We start from the raw sequence: 19,694 nt of genomic DNA, 5'->3' as shown, positions 1-19,694 counted from the left end.
AGCTGGGGGCAGAGGGGAATAGGCAGTGCTGGTCATTGGGCCTGCTCTCGGCAGATCCAAGATCCGGCACCAGATGTGTAGCCGGATCTCGGGATCCGGCCAGAGTCAGCCGCCCAAGCCTATGAACCGCGCTGTAAAAAAGAAAAAGAAAAAAAAAAGCGCCCGTGATGGCAACATTGCCGTTTACCGCCGGCTTTGGCACTGGTGTGTAATGCACAATGCTCACTACATGTACAACTGAAAGGAATCAGTTGTACATGTAGCGAGCATTCTGCATTACACCAAAGCCGGCGGTAAACAGCAATACAAAGCTACAAATACAAATACAAAACTCCTGCGAGTTTCAGTCTTCAGGTAAACGGCCTCAGCTTCCAGCTGCCTCACGTTTTCTCCATAATGGTGGCGCCGGCCCACAGGCATCTCCTGATTAAAGGGATGCCTCGCAGGTGCGGCTCCACCATTATGGCTGAAAGGCAATTTTTTCTGGAGGCTGAAGCTTTCGCACACGAGCGAGAGCTTCAGGCTTCAGAAAAAAATCCTTTCCATGTAGTGGCCGGGGCTGGCAGGGGGGATTAGTGGGCCCTGCAGGACCCCGCCTCAAAACGAAATTTAAAGCCCTGGTTGGCGTAAAAGGCAATGTTGCCGTTGTGGGCGCTTTTTTTTTCTTTCTTTTTTTTAAGTATTTATCTGATCAGATGGCCACTACCAACCCCGTCCCCTCTAGACCACGCCCCCTCTGCTCCCCCAACTCCTCCCCCACCCCGGCACTTGTGGGATCCCCCACCACATTTTTTCCATTTCCACTACTGGGAATAGGCACTAGTGGTGATGGGAGCTTGGTCTTTAGGGGAGCCCTGCACAGTCAAACAAGAGAGTGTGGCATACACAGAGGAGAGTTTGCCATAGATCCCTATCCACAGACTGGCACAGAGTGGTCCCTGCCAATGGTGGGAAGAGTAGCCTGGCACACGAAGGTTGGCATAGGTGGGAAGGGGAGCCTGCCAAAGCTGGTTTGTGGAGCATGGCATAGATGGCAGGGTATCTTGGCACAGATGGGAATATGGCAGCCGGGCGCCAGTGGTAGTGGGAACCTAGAACACGAATGGAGGGGTGCATTGAACAGGTGGGGATAGGGAGCCTGGTCCTGTTGAGGGGGGAGCCGGTTACTGGCAGGTATGTGATGAAGCCTGGCAGAGGCAGGAGCCTGGCACAGGTGAGAGTAGATTCTGCAGGTAAGAGAGACTTGTGCAGGTGAGATTGAAAGCCACTTGGTCGTAGCAGAGGCAGGGAGGCCTCCGAGACAGCCCTTTGCCAGGCTACGGTGGGCTGCATATTTCGCACAGTGCAATCACTTTCTTTGCTGCCTGCCTTGCTGCTCTGCCAAAAATAGAAGGCAAGTAACTTTTCAGGCACTTTTTTGTACAGCATGTGTCAATGTATCGTCAATATTCATTAATTAATTCCCCGAGTATGTGCCTTTAGAACTATTCTTATACTGTGTGTATGTGGTGTTCGATTCCTTTAAAAAAAAAAAAAAAAAAAAAAAGCAGCTCCTGATTTCTTAAGCAGCTGCAACGAGGACGCAATGTTAGAAAAGCACTGCGGTGCACATCTTCTTAGTTAAAATGGGACTCCACTCTGGATTCCCCAGATGTGTCTTTACATTTGTAAATGAATAGAGGGACGCATGACTGTCGGAAGTGGAGGGGCCGTTGTTTTCTTTTCTGAAAGTGCTGCACTCAGCATTTGGATGGCTGCCATCTTGGTGAGTGGCACTGCACATCTGCAATACAGCGTCCACTTTGGGGGGGGGGTCACCATTTTTCTTGGGTATTTAGCCCACTCTTTCATCTCACCCAAGCGTGTATTTCACCAAGAGTAAAGAGGGTTATTGCTAAATGTCGTTGAGATCAATTAGCCCAGCTGAATCCATAGAATGTCAATGGGGTGGGGGATCAGGGGGGGTGGCTTTGGAGACTTTAAATCCCCTGCCATGAAGACCTGTCTTGCCTGTAACGACCTTGCTAGGCTGGTGTTGCCTTTGAGGGCCTGGGAAGCCTCCCTCCTGTCATTTCAAGGACCAGGTGAACTTTGTGTATGTGTTTGTGCCATGCTGATTGGGCCTATACACCTGTGGAAGGAACATCAAGGAGTTTCTTGGGGTGAGCAGTGTTACTAGTGAACGAGAAACACTGCCCCTTTAAGGACCAGGGACCCAGGAGGATGGGAGGGAGTTTGGTGGCAGGAGGAAGGGGAGGGACGCGGGAAAGGGAAGTTCAGTTACATTGTGCGAAAATAAAGAGAAAGTTGAACTAGATCGAGCTCCTGCGTGGTTCATGGTGTACGAGTGAGAGGGCCTGTGTGAGAGATAACAACTGGCGACGAAGTTAACGAGTGCCCATGCCGTGCGGAAGGCAGAACCAGCAGGAGCAGTGGAGGGTCGGATGCGCCCAGCAGTGAGACGATGAACCCAGCAGCACGACAGAGGTGTCGGCATGCCAGCTGGAGTGACAGAGGGTCAGAGGAGCCCAGCAGTTCGGAGACGGAGGGTCCAGTGGTGCCCAGTAGTGTGGAAACAGAGGGAATGGTGAGCCCAGCAGCGTGCAGACAAAGGGAACACTGAGCCTAAAACAGGTGAGCCCAGCAGTATTCAGGCGGGACGGACGTGCCTGCAAAATTGGAAGAACCCAGCAGAGCAACGAGCAAGGGAGCGTGACATAGCAGAGCAGAGAACGTACCACCCGCTGCAGGAAAGGACCCAACGTGCAGCGGAGAAGACGACGGAGGAATGCCGGCTCCATCTGAAATAAATCGAGGAAAAGTTGACGGTATGGGACATGCGACCCATACCGCATGCCAGAGCGACACGCCCCAAAGCCACGGCCACAAACAACAGCCCACGCAGACACAAAGAGCCACATAAATATGCGGCTCTCAACCCACAAGCTGAAGGACACGTGGCCCCTAACACGAGCCACCTGCAAGGGCTTAGACATGCTTCCAGCACCCCACGCTCCCGGCCCGCTCACAGAACCGGGCCTCATACGGCCGCACACGGCCATACAATTGAACACCTCCAGCAATTCCAACAAAGGCTCAAAACACCTGCAAGTGACCTGGAAGGCCGCACAAGGCTGTACATAGGCCCACATACGTTACCCACCTCCTGGCAAAACCCAAGTAACCTGCAAGTGGCCCAGGAAAGCCACACAAGGCCTTACACAAGGACATTAACCCAAGGCCTGCCTACTTGTGAACCACTAACCATCCGGAGAGAACACATCAGTGACATCACTAGAACAGGCCCAAAGGCCATACCGGAGACGCCAGACCTAGTCCTAACGCAGAGGCGACATAGCAGGCACCGCTCACACCTCAGTCAGGAGAGGAGAGGCCAACAGAACAACCGTACCACCCAGTAGCTACCCAGAGACATTATAACGCCTACCGAGGGGAGAGAGTCCAATACCACAAGACCAGCAAGATGGTCGACCAGGCACAACAAGACGCAGACGCAGGTGCACGTGCCTTTGCAAACCTGGGACCTGCATCCCGAGCCAACTTCCTGCGCTGTCCCAACCCATTCACCCTGAGCCCAACATCACGACCAGGCCCAAAGATGGGCAGAATGGATCAAAGAATTCGAAGACTTCAGGGAGACAATAGGGGACCAGGACGCACCAAACAAAATAGATGTATTTGCCAACTTGGCAGGAAAAGAGATAAAGAGCCTGATGAGGACAATTCCTACAAAGAAAGGTCCACATACCAGCACCTCCTAGCAGCTCTCAACAGCAAACTAATAATTCTTCCCAATAGAGGCTATGAACGATGTGCGTTCAATCAATGCACCCAACTCCCCCACAAATCAATAGGGGAATTTGTCATCCACCTACAAAGGAAAATCCTACACTGTGAATTTGCCAACTTTAGAGACAAAGAAGCTATCCGCCTGAGAATAATTGAAGGATGTACATCCTCCCTGTTCAGAAAGCACCTACTGAAAAATCCCTTATCCCTACAGGAGATTCTTGATTTGGTGCGAATATACGAGCGAGTAGACGCTCAAGCAGTGGCTATTGAGAACCCCAAAAAGAGTGAGCTTGTCGCTGCCATTATCCCTGGGCCGCCGGCATACACCAGATACCCCAGATTTCCAGGGAGACAACACTTCAGAGGGCTGCCACAACACCCACACAGCGGCAAGCAATGCTACAGGTGCGGGTTTGAATACCTCATAGAGGCCCATGCCCCGCCATCGGACAAAGATGTCTACGCTGTGGCCAACACAACCACTTTCAGGCAATGTGTAGGGAAAAGCTATCGGATCTCCCGACCTACAGGTCACCAGGCCGCCTCTGAACCTTGCCAGACGTCCGGACCAACCAAGAGAACCCATCGACAGGCAGACCCGTGACAGAGACCCACCGAAACCACTCCAAGAAGGGTACCCGAACCTGACAACTGCCTGCCCAGAAATGGTCAGATCCTTAGAAGACCTGTATATTGAACCACCAAGGTGTCACTCGTACATGTACGATTATCAATATCACTTTGACGCGCAAGACTACCAAGCCAACCCGGCGTTGGTCCACCATGGAGGACAGGGGCTGACCCAGGAATACGACATACACACCAACCCCATCACACAGTATGTCCATGACCCATATGAAAACCCTACACTGCTGACATTGTAAAAAAATAACTGCACTAACCGCAGTCTGTATGGAGCTTCACGAGGGATGCTGACAGTGGTCGAAGTGTACGAAAATAGGTAGTGGAACTATGTTCCCTACTGGTCTGCACCGCTCCTCGCAAACCCCATCGCCACAACCCCTCCCATGCACAATATAAACCCCCAAACGAATGCGCCTGCCGTTTAAGGGAATGTTCAGTGCACAGCACTGAAGTGCAAGTTCCACCTGCTTCCTATACTTTTCTTTTAAAACGAAACCATTCTTTTAAAAATAAAAGTATAGGAACGGTAAAATTTCATTAAAAGATGTAGAGGAGCACCGCTTCTGACCGGCTCCTGACCGCTACCGGCCACTTCGACCACTGGATGCTGAGCCAATCCATGAGCGACGCACTCGTCCTGACACTTACCAGCACCGGTTCACACTCTGAGCTTCTGCGCCTGCACAAAAACTCTTCACTGCGGCTTTCTACAGGCTGGGACCCATGCAGTTGCACCATTGTTGGAGGCAGTCTGCGGGTGTTTTTTGGGATGACGTTTCTGTTTTTATGGAAAGTAGGGTGTTTATTGGACTGAAGTGGCAAGTCTATTGGACGTTTCTTGGAATTAAGAGGGTGCTCATGAAGTGGGGAACATGTGGAATTCTGTTCAACCGAATGCCTTACAAGAGCGGCTTGGAGAGTTTAGTAGAAGACAATTGGTTACTGCGAGACTGAGCATGGAATGTGTTGGTGAAATAGAGGATAAGCTTTTCAGAGATCCAATGATAAACTACAGAAACGAACGCCTCATGGTGAGGGCCCGATCCGCCCCTTTTCTCCTGCTGAAGCTGGTGTGAGGGACATGGCTATGCATGGTGAGGTTAGGAGAGGTCCAACATTAGCTAATTTTGGTCGGACCGGAAGCCATTGTAGGTCTAAGTGCTCTTAGTCTTTGCATGAAAGAGAATCAGATCTTAGCTTTCACCTCATAGTAGACGGGACCCACCACCTGTACCTGAAGGACCGGGCCCCCAATCACAGAACAAGCCACTTGTTGCGCTCAAACACAAGATGAAATAATGCATAGGCTAACCAGACGATGATGGTGGCTAGTCAACAGGTGGCCCGAATAACCATCTTAATCCGGTCACAAAGCAGAAGGAATGCATCACACTACAAAACACCTAAATTAATAAATACAACTAAATTAAACCGTTTGTTCATCAAGGATTGTCTTGTTGCAGCGTGAAATCATCATTTGGCTTATCACTCTTTGTAAAGAAGTTTAAAGACAGAAAGGCTCAGGCTACCAAGAAGGCCAACACTTACCCACCACTGCTTCATGTTCCTTCTTAGATTTGAGCAGCAACACCTACAAAAAAAAACAACCATATTAAACAATCATGGTTGTTTGTAAAGATGTACAGCGTGACACGCTTTTCCAGCATGGTCTTCCATCATAAATATTGGACAAAGAATAATAAATTGAATGGGTTTTTTTGCAAGGGACACAGATAAAGACATCCATGAGAAGCAGCCACCGGCCCACTTGCTAACAGGACATGTATGCACAGGTTCCCAGTCAGGAGAACCAGCCCCAGTTCCAAAGGCAGCAGAACCCCCCACCCCCCTATAGTCCCTGGATGAAGAACCAGGGCGGTATTTGTAGCATAAGGACTATGTTGAGATGCCAAAGCAGATAAACTATCTTGTTGGCCAGGAATGGCCAGCTCGTCAGTCCTATTCAATGTCTATGTGGCCACACTGCACAGCAGTGAATTTTACACAAATACTTATGAAACCCTGCTGTATCTCAATGTATGGGAGGACTCACCGACAGCCATCGGAAGGTGGTGCAAGTGACATGTCTCAGCTCGCTGTACCTCAATGTGTCAAACACAGAATTGCAGCTATTGGGTCCCGGTGGTCCACCTTTTCTCACCTACAACTGGACCCGATGAACGAGGCCCTCATCTTAGAAGGCATTGAAATCTTGGGGTCCCGCTTGATCACATGCTGTTTTTAAATTAATACCTTACACATGAATGCAGACACCAATACTGTGTTCTATCACTTCTGCGGCTATCCCATACGCTTGATTTGGTCATTGCGAGGGTACTTTCATAACTAAAGTATTGCAACACCCTTACACACAGAGTTGCTCTCAATAGCATTGAGTAAGCTGCAAAAAGCCTAGAATTTCTATACCCACTCATGTTCACACTGAAAAGCACACTGAAACGCACACTGAACACTGCACGCGTGTAACTAACAGCATTCCATTGGCTGAGGAACAAAAGTGGATAAACTCAAGACTTATGTCTAGGACAGCCGTAATCCTATATATCTTTCCAAACCATTACATTCTTGCAAGCCAACAGTCACTTGAGACTATACTGGCATGCTCTTCAGCTGTAGCCCAGTGGAATTATCTCCCTTCTCACCTAGACTTGTAAACGACTTCCCCGAATTTCACAAAGCTCTAAAATTGAACCTTTTCAAAGCTGTTTCCAACCCGTGGTCATTATGGTCTGGTGGGGCCGCTTGCTGGTCTTTCAATTGCCTGTGCACAGACACGTGTCTCGCCTCTACTAAAATGTGTCTCGCCTGCTCCAAAGGCAATACAGACTCTCCAGGAAATGGGCTCACATTCAGGCATGGGTATCTGCTGCATCCAATAACATGGCTGAACTTTTCAAAATCTGCAGGGAGCTAGCCAACCCTTCCGCAATCTCCTCCTCCCCTCTTCCTTCCCAGGCCCCCTGCAACACAGTGGCCATACTCTTTGCCACCAAAACACAGGACATCCTGAACACCCTTGGTACTCGCCTGCCAAACCCATCCCACAACCCTTTGCCTACCTTGGCCACTTACTGTCCTCCTTCTGCCTTCTCCTCCTTCACCCCGTCACACCTGAAGAAGTTACTAGAGTTGTCCGCTCTATGACAGCTTCTTCCAAACAGATTCCCCCTCCTGCTTGTCCAGAACCATCAAGGACGCCTTTCGCCTCCTCCCTCAAGCACTCCTTTGTGTGCCTGCTCCTGAAAAAACCTTCAGCAGACCCTATCTGTCTATCCAACTACCGCCCTATTTCAATCGCCCCCTTCCTGGGGTAACTGCTGGAGAAGCTGGCATTGCCGACATCAACTTGCACACTGAGCTTGCCGGTGGTCTCCACGATTATTATTATTTGTTTTTATTACTTGTTTTAATTGAAATGTTGACAATTTTTACATGATTATCAATCTGGATTCCCAGCATCCAGAGGCACAGAAACTGCTCTTCTGAACACCTGTGAAGAACTGCTTGAATCCCTGGACTCTAACTCCCCGGCTGTGCACATCCTACTTGATCTCTCCTCTGCTGTTGACACTGTCAACCACTCCATACTCATACAAAAGCTACACAATACCCTTGGTATCTAGGTTCGGGCACTAGAACGGCTGACCTCTTTCCAAACTGATTGCTCTTCCTAAGTCACCTTCTCCTCTCCTACTTCCTTCTCCACATGTGGTGTCCCACAGGGATATATCCTCTGCCCAGGAGTGTTGCTAGGTCTGGGAGAGATCTGGGCTATGCTAATGTTGGCGCTGTCGGGACTCAGGGCTAGCAAGCTTTTTGATTGTAACTCTTGAGCTTCTATCCAGGGCTACAACCAAAATATTGGGGGCTATAGCCCTCCCATTCCCCCTAGCAATGCCTTTGCCTCTGCCCCATGTTCATTAACATCTACCTTGCTGAGCTGGCACTCCTCATCTCCTCCTTCTCCCCCAACTTCCAGTGTTATGCAGATTACACTCAACTCTTTTTCAGACTTCTTGCTGACTCACTCGCACCTTCTGTCATCCCTGACTGCCTATCTCCCATCCAGGTCTGGTGCACTTCCAACAATCTCTGCCTGAATGCCAGCAAAACGGAGAGCCTTCCAATTGGGACCCCTGCTTCCTCCTTCTTCCCTTCTCTCTGGCTTCCCACCTTGGGCTCTCCCCCTGCTACTTCTTCTGAAGCCAGAAACCTTGGCGTCATCTTTGACTCCTCTCACTCCATCCTCCCTCACACTCAGGACATTGCCAAGAAGTCCCACTTTCAACTCTTCCTTCTCAAAGGAATCCTCCCTTTTTCTCACTTTTCCCCAGAAGCTCAATGTTTCCCGAGCCCTGGTAATCTCTAGACTTGACTATTGCAACAGCCTCCTCCTGAATCTACCTTCTTCCACTCTATGACCCCTTCAGCTAATCCAGAATGGAGCAGCAAGACTTATCCATGGCCTAAAGCCGAGGGACCGCATCTCTCCTTCCCTAAAAATTCTCCACTGGCAACCGGTTGCTGCATGGATCAAATTCAAATCCCTCTGCATCATCCCTAAAGCTGCCTGGGACCACGGTATCTGCAACTCTCTCTTACAAAATACTCTCCTTCTAGACCTCTACGTTCCTCTGGCTCCAACTCCCCATGTGTAAATCGTGGTGGTCAGTCAAAATCTCGAAAAAATAATCTCGAATAACAATAAGGTCGAAAAAAAAAGACCGAAAAAAAAGTCGATTTTTTTTTTAATTATATATTTATTTTGGGGTCCGGGATTAAAAAAAAAATGGTTAAAAAAAAAAAAAAAAAGGGGGTTTGGGGGGGAACCCCCCCATTTCGAATAAAAAACGTCATAAAAAAAATTCGACCTTTTTTTTTCGGCCTTTTTGTTTCGAGATTTATTTTTTCGAGATTTTAAAATTCGGTATTATGACCATAAACCGTAAATCGTTTTACTAAGCAGAGAGCAGGAGGTTGTTTGCTTTCCTCAGCTAGATCCCTCCGATGGAACAACCTCCCCCTCCCTCTGTGTTGTGCAGGACCTTCTGAAATTCCGAAAGCACCTCAAGACTTTCCTCTTTTCCTCCCCCTTCCTTTATTCCCTCCTCTGCTAATCTCACAGTTGCTGTGATCAGGGTCGGATTGGCCCCTCGGCCTTTCGGCCCGTGGCTGGGCTGAAATCGTCCCTGGGGAGTGGGGGCCGGTTTCTAGCCATGCCTGGGCTGTTTTTTTTTTTTTCCCAAAAAGCCTTTCATCCTTCTAAGGTCGATAAATGAGTACCACCACAGGTTGGGTGATATTCTATGCATATTTCTTCTATAAAAAAAGAGAGCTTAAGCGTAAGTGCTATACAATAACAAACTATCTTGTTGGCCTTGGACGTTTGCTTGGATTCACAGTAATTTAGTGTACTTAGGGACAATGCTATTTGATGCCACTTCCTGTTTTGTCAAGGGGTGAAAGGTTGTGTTTCATCACTTCCCGGGATGTCACTGTGGGGTCAAAGGACATCACTTCTGGTGATGTCATCAGAGGTAAAGGGTCGTGAGGCGAGGGATGGGCCACTTTGAGGCGAGGGATGGGCCACTTTTTTTTGGGTGACCGGGCCTATTTCTTGGCCCAGTCTGACCCTGGCTGTGATTGGTGTCTTCGACCCTTATGCATCCTGGGGGCCCCTGACAACTCACACCGAATATCCCCAGCATCTGTCTACCTTCAGCACTTGCCTCTGCACACCGTAAGCACTGGAGACTCTGACGTTTCCACCCAACGCGGTTCCTGGCGGCATAGCACTTAGCCTAACTTGCACTTCACCTGTGGCTCACCTTCGAGCACAGACACCCCAGCACCTACCCCATTGCCCTCTTCCTTGCTGCACTTGCCCGTTCTGAATACTCTCAAGGCATAGTAGGTTCAGCTGTCCCTTCCCCCACTGTATTTTTTGTCAATTTTAATTGCACTGCTATCCCATGTTCCCTCCCGGTTGCCCTGTGGGTGCTTTGCAACAGAATGTATTTGCTGTATAAGCGCCTAACACGCCAACAATAAATAAATAAAATAGATGCTTTACTACCTCCTCCTCTTATTTCACTTGAGGATATTGCTGATGAACTGTTTCATAGTGGCATAACGGAAACTGACTGTATATGAGAAAATGACATCACTACTGCTCTGTGATCAGTTATTACGTTATTATGCTTCAGTTGTGACGTTGCAATACCTACTGCTTGAGGCAGCACAGAGCAGGCAGAATACCAGATGTCACGGCAGCAATTAATTAAAGCCGGACAAGTTTCAAAAATTCCTGGCTTGTAAAATTGCTTTCTATGATACTTTCCAGCCATTAACTTAAAGGAACTGTTTATGGTCGTAGGTTTATTTTGTGCAATTCTGAAGTGTAACAATTGAAAGACAAACAGGCTAATTCATAGAATCCAGCGCACAAGTAGCGCACGCGGCTGGCGCACAGCGTGCGCCTGCGATAGTCTGCGCCAGGCACGTGCGCTAAAACAGATTTCCGCGCACAGCGTATTCATGGATTTCAAGCTCCCAAACCAGCCGTGGCGCAGAGAATCGCAGCGAGCCTGCAGCAGCGCCAGTAACGCCCCCAAGAACGCCCTCACGCAAGGAAAAGCCATCAAAATCGCTAAATCATCGCTAAGGGCTGCGCTAACCCTGGACCACTTCACAGGGCAGGCAAACAAGGAAAGCAAAGCGGGCAATCTTCAAATCATGAGTACGCGGGAAGTACTACACGCGACTAGGCAGGGAACGTGAATTACAGGGGTACGCGGGAATCACCACACGCGAACAGCCAGGGTGCGTGTATTACAGGGGTACGCGTGAAGTAGAACACGCGATAGGCCAGGGAACGTGTATTACAGGGGTACGCGGGAATCACCACACGCGAACAGCCAGGGTGCGTGTATTACAGGGGTACGCGTGAAGTAGAACACGCGATAGGCCAGGGAACGTGTATTACAGGGGTACGCGGGAATCACCACACGCGAACAGCCAGGGTACGTGTATTACAGGGGTACGCGTGAAGTAGAACACGCGATAGGCCAGGGAACGTGTATTACAGGGGTACGCGGGAATCATCACACGCGAACAGCCAGGGTGCGTGTATTACAGGGGTAGCGGGAAGTCCAACACGCGATTGGCCAGGGTACGTGTATTACAGGGGTACGCGTGAAGTAGAACACGCGATAGGCCAGGGAACGTGTATTACAGGGGTACGCGGGAATTATCACACGCGAACAGCCAGGGTGCGTGTATCACAGGGGTAGCGGGAAGTCCAACACGCGATTGGCCAGGGTACGTGTATGACAGGGGTACGCGTGAAGTAGAACACGCGATAGGCCAGGGAACGTGTATGACAGGGGTACGCGGGAATTATCACACGCGAACAGCCAGGGTGCGTGTATTACAGGGGTAGCGGGAAGTTCAACACGCGATTGGCCAGGGAACGTGTATTACAGGGGGACGCGTGAAGTAGAACACGCGATAGGCCAGGGAACGTGTATCACAGGGGTACGCGGGAATCATCACACGCGAATAGGCTGGGTGGGCCCTCACAGGTGTACCCTGTACACCCTCCACGGCCCCTGCAGGCAGCCCACAAAACAGTGGACTACCCTGCACACCTGATCATGTCCCCCTGCACCCCCATCCACCAGGGGCACCCTCCACCAGGCCCCCACCCATGTCTCCCACCACCCCCACCCCCCAGCAGTGCAGGGGCACCTGCCATCAGGCCCCCACCCATGTCTCCCACCACCCCCACCCCCCATCCACCAGGGGCACCCTCCACCAGGCCCCCACCCATGTCTCCCACCACCCCCACCCACCAGCACTGTGGGGCACGTGGCCAGCAGGCAGTCAGGCAGCAGCAGATGGCAGGTGGGAGCGTGCTCAGGGCTCTGGGGGACTTTAATTTGGCCTCCTGGCCAGGAGCGTGGACTTTCGTGTTTGAACGCGTGGACAGCCTGATAGGGAGTGATTTTGCACGTGAAAACCCCACACTCAGCGAATCGCGTTAAAAGCCGTCCCCAGCATATGTGCGTCAATAGTTACCTGCACGTGCAGTGTCAAAGCGTGTGATTGGTGAAAAAGGATCTACACGCAGGAGTGACAAAGCGTGTGATTGGTGAAAAGTGAGCTACACGCAGGAGTGTCAAAGCGTGTGATTGGTGAAAACGGATCCACACGCAGGAGTGACAAAGCGTGTGATTGGTGAAAAGTGAGCTACACGCAGGAGTGTCAAAGCGTGTGATTGGTGAAAAAGGATCCACACGCAGAAGTGACAAAGCGTGTGATTGGTGAACATGGGCCAAGCACGTACACGCCGTAAGTGACGCTGTACGTGTGGGCCTGTATAAAAGGTAGTGTTGAACACCATTTCCTTGTACGTGCTTTTCGTGGAGAGCGAGTGGGTGAATTCTGTACTTCTTGTCGTTTCACACGCGATTGACTTCACGGCGTTTCCAGTTCGTACTCCCTGTTACCTCTGACAGCTTTTTCTCTTTTTCCTCTAGTACTGGTTTACCTGGGCCTGTTCCCTCAAACAGTGTCCCCTTCTACTGTTGTCCTGTCTCCTCAGACAGCGTACACATCTTCTTTTGGCGGGGGTGTTGCCAACCAAACGCGCTCATTTTTCACGCTCTTTTACCTGGCAGACGGTGAGTCACGCACGTATCTAACTTCTGTGCTTGCCCCGTGTGTAGCCTACCCCTTCAGAGGTCATTCTAGGCTGCGTGTGACACGCATACGTTCATTGTGTTACTGGATGCCACAGCGTAGTGCAGGGTTTTCCATCAGCACACGTGGTCTAGGAGGGGTATTGTGCACGTTCCTTAACTTTTTTGGGGTGCCTGTGCGTTGCGTGACCCGTCATCTTTCCCCAGGGGTGTCATATAGCCTTGCCACTGCACTAGGGTACGAATACCATCTGGTACCCAACCCCTTTGACACCCAATTGCCCAGGACAATTGTGCACACCGACTCCCATACGCACAATACCATCAGTGCCATGGTTGGGAGGCGTGCAAGCCGTAAGGGTGGCAAAGGTGGCCGAGCCACACGTGGTGGCCGTGGAGGATCCACTAGGGGACGTGGTTGTGACTTGCAGGGTGCCCCTGTCCCCCCCCAGTCTGGAGGACCAGTCAGGGACACCCATGCCCCCCCCCCCCCAGTTGAGAGTCATGTGGCTGATACCAACCCTGATCAGCCCTTGTCGGACCAGGCCATTGTGGCACCAGACCTGTCCGAGGGTGATCCCATCGCTGACACCCAGGTCAGCAGGTCCACTGCACGTGCACCGGTGCACATTGGTGTCATCAGGGCACGCGCATCTATGCCAGATAGGTCATCTGCTGGCCCCCGTAGCCAGGGTGTGGCTCCATCCACCCCACCTCTCATACACCCTGCCAAGACTGTGTCGGTCCTAGTTCATGCACCTCAGATCAGGCCTGACCCCATCCCACTACCCCCAATGCCTGCACCTACTCCCATGCTGAGTGGGCAATCCCACACACCCAGTACTGAGTCCACCACGGCTCCTGCCCCTAGTGTCCACAGCGGCGTAGGACACTCTGGATCCCCACCCCCTTCCAAGCGCAAGAGGAAGAGTGCACGTCCGGCACAGGCTGATGCACCAGGCACGGCTGCACAGTCCGGCCCATCAAGGAAGCCAAGCTTCACAGACGCCGAACTGAATGCACTTGTTCAGTATGTGTCAGATCATGATAGGGAAATGGTCATCGTTGCAGGGTCCAAGACCACACATGCCAGACGCCAGGCACACTGGCAGACCATTGCTGACAGAATAAGTGCCCTTGGAGTAGTGAGGCGCACAGCTAGTGATTGCCAGAAGCGCTGGAATGACCTTAAGCGCAGGGCAAAGGATAAGCTGGCCTCAAGTCATGCCGCAACCTTGGTGACTGGAGGTGGGTCCCCAGCACAGGAAATAGAACTCACACCACACGAGTCCGTAGCTGGATCCTACGTCACCGAGGGACAACTCCAAGGTGTGGGAGACCTCCCTGATTACGAGGCATCATCCGGTGAGTGCACATGCATGTGTGTATTATCCATGTGCATGGTGTGTGTGTGAAGCATTCATGTTGGGTGCCTGTCAAGGGGGTGTGTGGCAGAGTTGATAGTGGCACCCATGTGCCCCATCCAGTATGTTCAGTGCAACACCATCTGCCCACAGCACTATCCCTACTGGCAACAGTGCACATATGGCCCGACACCATGGAAGTTGCCCTTGAATTGTCATTTTGTCACTACATTGTTGCTCATACTCCCCTGTCTATTCATCTGATGTCTTACATACCATTCCTATACTTTCCCCCAGCCATTCAAGTTTCATCTTCACATGCCTGACATGCAATGATACCACATGCTAATGCGTCCTCTGTATATAAATGCCAACCAACATGCTGTCATACTGTGGATGTTGCCTTGACATCCACCTCCTACCTGTGGGCTTTGGTACCGTCTGGTTTCGAGCCCCATTCCCTCACACTCCATGCTGCTCTTCATGGTCTATCTTCCATGACTTCTACAGTTCAGACCATCGTGCCCTACTCACGACACCTGCTTGCCAAAAGTCAAATGAGGGCACCCTGCCCTCCAATGCGACCCACCCTATTGCTGACCAGTGCATCTGAGCCTACTCAAAGCTAACTCTCACTGACATCTGCTCATACATGCCTTTGCCTGTCCCATAGACCCTTCACATGGTCCCTGTCCTCTCTCCTTGCTCCTCTTCCACCATCAATGGTGGGACCCATTGGGGTGTACTCCTGGCCTCCTTCCAATCCTCAGAGGCCACTATTGATGTGCATGGTAATGGGAGCGTCCCAGTCCAAGGCCCTTAGGCCAACCTCAATCTCCTTGAGAAATGCTACCCACATCTCATCAACTTCCTTACCTCTCCTGCTGTCCCCCCTCCTCTCTCCTCATCAATCCTGCACTGCCTCCCTGCACCCTCCCATGAACCTTCTCCGCCTCCCACTCCAACTCCTACACATGCTGCACCCCTGATCTCTAGCACTCCCCGTAAGTCCTACAAGGCTGTCAACCTCCTCCACAATTACACTCCTTTCACTGCGGCTGCATCAGGCATTCCTCCGATATCTGTCACTTACATGAGGTTATGCACCTTGACATCCTTGGTCTCATGGAAACATGTCTGACGGCCAGCTCTGTCTGCATCCTTCACACACTCCTACCTGATGTTCAGGAGACCCTCTCCTTGGCCCGCCACTACTGTGCAGGGGGGGTGTGCCCTTGGCTTCCCTGAGGGTATTCCTGCCACTGTCACTCCTACTTAGACCTACTCCACTCTGGAATGGCTTGTGTGACGTCTCTCTCCACCACACCTTGACATTCTCAAACAGTGCGTACTGTGTCTGGGAAAACTGGTCAAATGTACTACTTCCTTTCTGAGTGTCCTCACCTCTCCTCCTCACTCATGTCCCCAGACACAGAAATCCTCATCCTTGGTGCTGTACGCATCCACCTGCATGCTTGTTGACGCCCCCACGTGACCTTTCTGTGACCTCAGCAACTCCCTCTCACCCTCTAGACTCCCGTCTGTCCCTACTCATTCTGCAGGGCACACTCTTGATGCTCTGATCTCATCTGACTTTCCCCTCTCCGTCCATCTCTGCACTCCTCTCTCCTGGAGTGATCACATTCTCCTCTCCTCCCAGCTCACCCTCACCACCCCACAGGCAAAGCCACCCTCACCACTGTCACACACCTTCTTGGTATTCCGACCCATGAAGTGTGTGTCAGTCGAGGCTCATGCTGCCAAAATCTCCCCCCCATCCAGCTCCCCCTTAGGCTCACTCCCATCCTGACAGGGCACACTCCATGCTCCACTCCATGTCAGGTACACTGGATGTCTTTGCCACGGTCATGACCACCTGTCTGAAGCCCCATGCCAATGCAGAGTCCTGGCATGACTCGGATCTTGTGAACCCAAACCACAGGTGCCGGGTGGCAGAGAGGGAATGTCCTGCATCATGGCCATCCTCTGGCAAACTGGCCTGCCACATGCTCCAAAGGCAATAGCGCCTCACCCTTTTCACCAAGATGAGATCCCCAATCCAAGGGCACATATCTGCGGCATGTGACAACTCTGCAGGACACATAGAAATCTGCAAGGACCTTGCCGAGCCAGATGCAGTGTGTACCTCCCCTGTCCCCTCCGAGCCCACAGCACTGCATGATTGACTCTGTACCCCTATAGGCCACCCCCCCAGCACTTGTCTGCGCCTAACACCATCTGCCCTTGACGTCAAGTCCTACTTACCTTGTACAGCACTTCCAGCCGCCACTTCCCCTTGCACTTCATTGTGCCACCCACCCCTGCAATTGCGTGACATGAATGACACCAGCACCAGTAGGATTGTTGACTGGCATCCCCTTCTGCCCCACCACCCCTCAGTGCTCCGCTGTACGTTCATACATTTCTGGACCGGTGCTTCACGAATGCAATATGAATCCTTTACAGGTGATGGGGAGGTGGAATCACATTGTTTACTGCATTTTGTTGATGTAGACAAGGCACTGTGCATCGTGGCCTATTTGGACTAGCAGATCCATGTACAACATGTATACTTATTGAAGTGACGATGCAATGTCAGGACCAGAGTGGTTGAAATCCAAAAAACTCGCCCTCCTCTCCCTCTTCACTTGGTGGCTATGTCACATGCCATGTGTGTGATGGCATGTGCCTTTGACATGGCAATCACCGGCCAATGTGTGATGGCAGTGCTAGGCAGCATGGTGAGCAGGCGTTGCTCTCCAATCTGTACATTGTATGCCCTGAGCCTCCCCTACAGACCCAGTGATGGTGAATGCATAGGAGGTCTCCCAGTCATGTGGGACATGTGTCGTAGAACTACTGCCTCTGTTGTTCATCAGCCCTTGTTGCATGCCATGGTGCTAATGCCTGTTTCCATTTTTCTCTTTCATGTCTTTGCAGGGGACGAAGCACTTGTTGATGCTGGGGATGTGGTGGTTGAGCCGTCCCAGGAGGGCAACCCGGGCCGACCTACCACAAGTGAGGGACGTGGTGTGTTTGTGGGTGAAAACCCACAAGTGCTGCAGGCCGTGCTGTCGAGGGGTGTCTCTGGGGGTTCCTCCCCCGAGCAGTATTCAGGTGTAGACTCGGAGGATGACACCTATGTGCAGTCGCAGGTGAGTGTTCTTGGGAGAGAATCTCCTCTGTCCGACCCACCTGCAGCCAGGCCATTGCCCTCAATGGGGATGTCAGTGTCGGCAGATCAGCCTCCGGTGGTTACGGATGCAGGGCCACACCACCCAATCTCTGATCCTGTTCCTGGGGCTGCAGATCAGAGAGGGAATGCAGTCCTGCAGCCTGAGGCCTTGCCGGCACAGCAAGGCGCAGTCCGCCTTGCCCCAGGCAGGTGTGGTGCCCGTCAACGTGGTGGCCGTATGCCACCTGGCAATACCGTTTGGGAGCAATCCATCTACGGTATGGCCACCCAACAGGCAGCATCATCCGAGATGATTGCACAGGCCATGGATAGGGTGGCCACTTCCATTGTCCCCCCAGAAAGGCTGATGGAGCGACTGGAGCAGGCTACAGAGTCCATCTGCCAGGCACACAGGGAGGATATGTTGGCGTCCAACATGGACAGGCGGGCGGCACTGGCGACTCTGCGGGAATCACTTTCCATGGAGTCCCAGCGCCACAGGGAAGGCCTGAGGGAAGAACTCCGTCACCTCAGGTCGACCCTGTTAGAGCTTGAGGCTTCATCCCATAGAAGGACAGAGGAGCAGCTGGAGCGTCTGACACGGACGCTCACGGCCGAGATGCAGGCAACTCGTGCGGAGGTCAGGTCATCCCGGGAGTTACTGCATGGGGACCTCCGCATGATTATAACCCAGAACCAGAACTACCAGACCCGCCTGCTTGCAGCCATGGAGGAGCAAACTCGTGCTTTGCGTGGGCTGCCTCCCATTGTCACACCATCTTCTGAGGCAGCTCCCCCACCTCCAGAGTCAGCTGCAGGGTCTGGCCAGAGCCATAGCGACTCATCTCCCACAACAGAGTAGCCGTGTGGGCCACGAGCCTATGGGGTGTTTTCGTTTCCCATGATCCACACAGGTGGATTGTGGCGTGCATCCTGTCCTCGGACCTCATAGGTGGCCCCCCCCCCCCCGCCGGCCCTTTCATGGCCATTTTTTCTCTATTTTATTTTTATTTTGCAAGAGTGTTGCCTTGTGTGGGTACCTGGGCATACACTGTATTGTGGCTGGGCACATGCAGGCTTGTCCTGAGTTTGGTTTCGATGCTTGGGTAGCAGACATCCACACCCCTCCTGCTTCCGTTTCCATGGGCTTGCAAAGGGTGTGCCCAAGTGACATCAAATTACACGGTGACATTGGACTCCCATGAGCTGTTGGCCAGTCCATAGTCAATACTGTGTAGACATTCATAGTGTTCATTGTTGTTGCACCTAACTATGCATGATGGTTTGATATGTGCCTCTACTTACATATGTTGCTCATGTTTTGCAGGTATTTCACACAGATCTTCACAAGGGCATACTCTCTGGAGTCAGACTACATGTCGGTAGATGTGCACTGACACTTTTGCATGGCGCCATCACTGTACATCTGGACGGTGAGGACATACCAGCAGAATCAGGTAATGAGACTACCATTGATTACATGCATTGTGTCTTGTTTGGGTGGGCTTCAGGGTGGGTTGGTGTGTAATTTGATTGAAATTACTCTTACACAGGTGTGTAGTAGTGGCTCCAGGTCCGTTAGCTGCTCAAGTGCGGCTATGTTCCATTTGGGGCACTGCTATTTGTGACACTGGTGTCATGTTGTGATGGCCAGTTTGTTTGCTGTCACATACCATGACATGGTGTCCTCAGTGGCGGGACTGTGAAGGGAATGGGTGACATGGCAATGTTGTCATGTAGTGAATCGCCTGTGGCAATGCATATTAGATTGATGGAGTTGTGTCTTTGCGTTGTGATGCATTGCTGGTGTATGTGTAGCTAGGGGTGCACACATATTGACACTTCCATGTTAACAATCTCAGGCTGATGTGTATCTGACAGTTTATTCTCAAGTAAATTTCAGATATTGTCAGGTAGTGTCATCATTGATTGTCAGATGGTATGTGCCAGAGCAGTGTGCACTAGCCAGCACTG

The 19,694-nt window shown here is 51.5% G+C and overlaps 1 protein-coding gene across 1 annotated transcript in view; it reads right to left on the bottom strand.

Moving 5' to 3' along the window:
• Positions 1-19,694, bottom strand: part of F12 (coagulation factor XII) — a 379,673-nt gene that overhangs the window by 349,985 nt on the left and 9,994 nt on the right. The window contains exon 2 of the mRNA XM_069651529.1: positions 6,007-6,049. Coding sequence (XP_069507630.1) covers positions 6,007-6,049 — 43 coding nt within the window. The remainder of the gene's footprint in view (positions 1-6,006; positions 6,050-19,694) is intronic.

The sequence above is a fragment of the Ambystoma mexicanum genome, chromosome 3p, assembly GCF_040938575.1.
Source record: "Ambystoma mexicanum isolate Mex_15411 chromosome 3p, UKY_AmexF1_1, whole genome shotgun sequence".
Taxonomy (NCBI): Eukaryota; Metazoa; Chordata; class Amphibia; order Caudata; family Ambystomatidae; genus Ambystoma; species Ambystoma mexicanum.
Note: the sequence above shows the minus strand (reverse complement) of the source record. Positions and strands in the feature narration are given on the sequence as shown.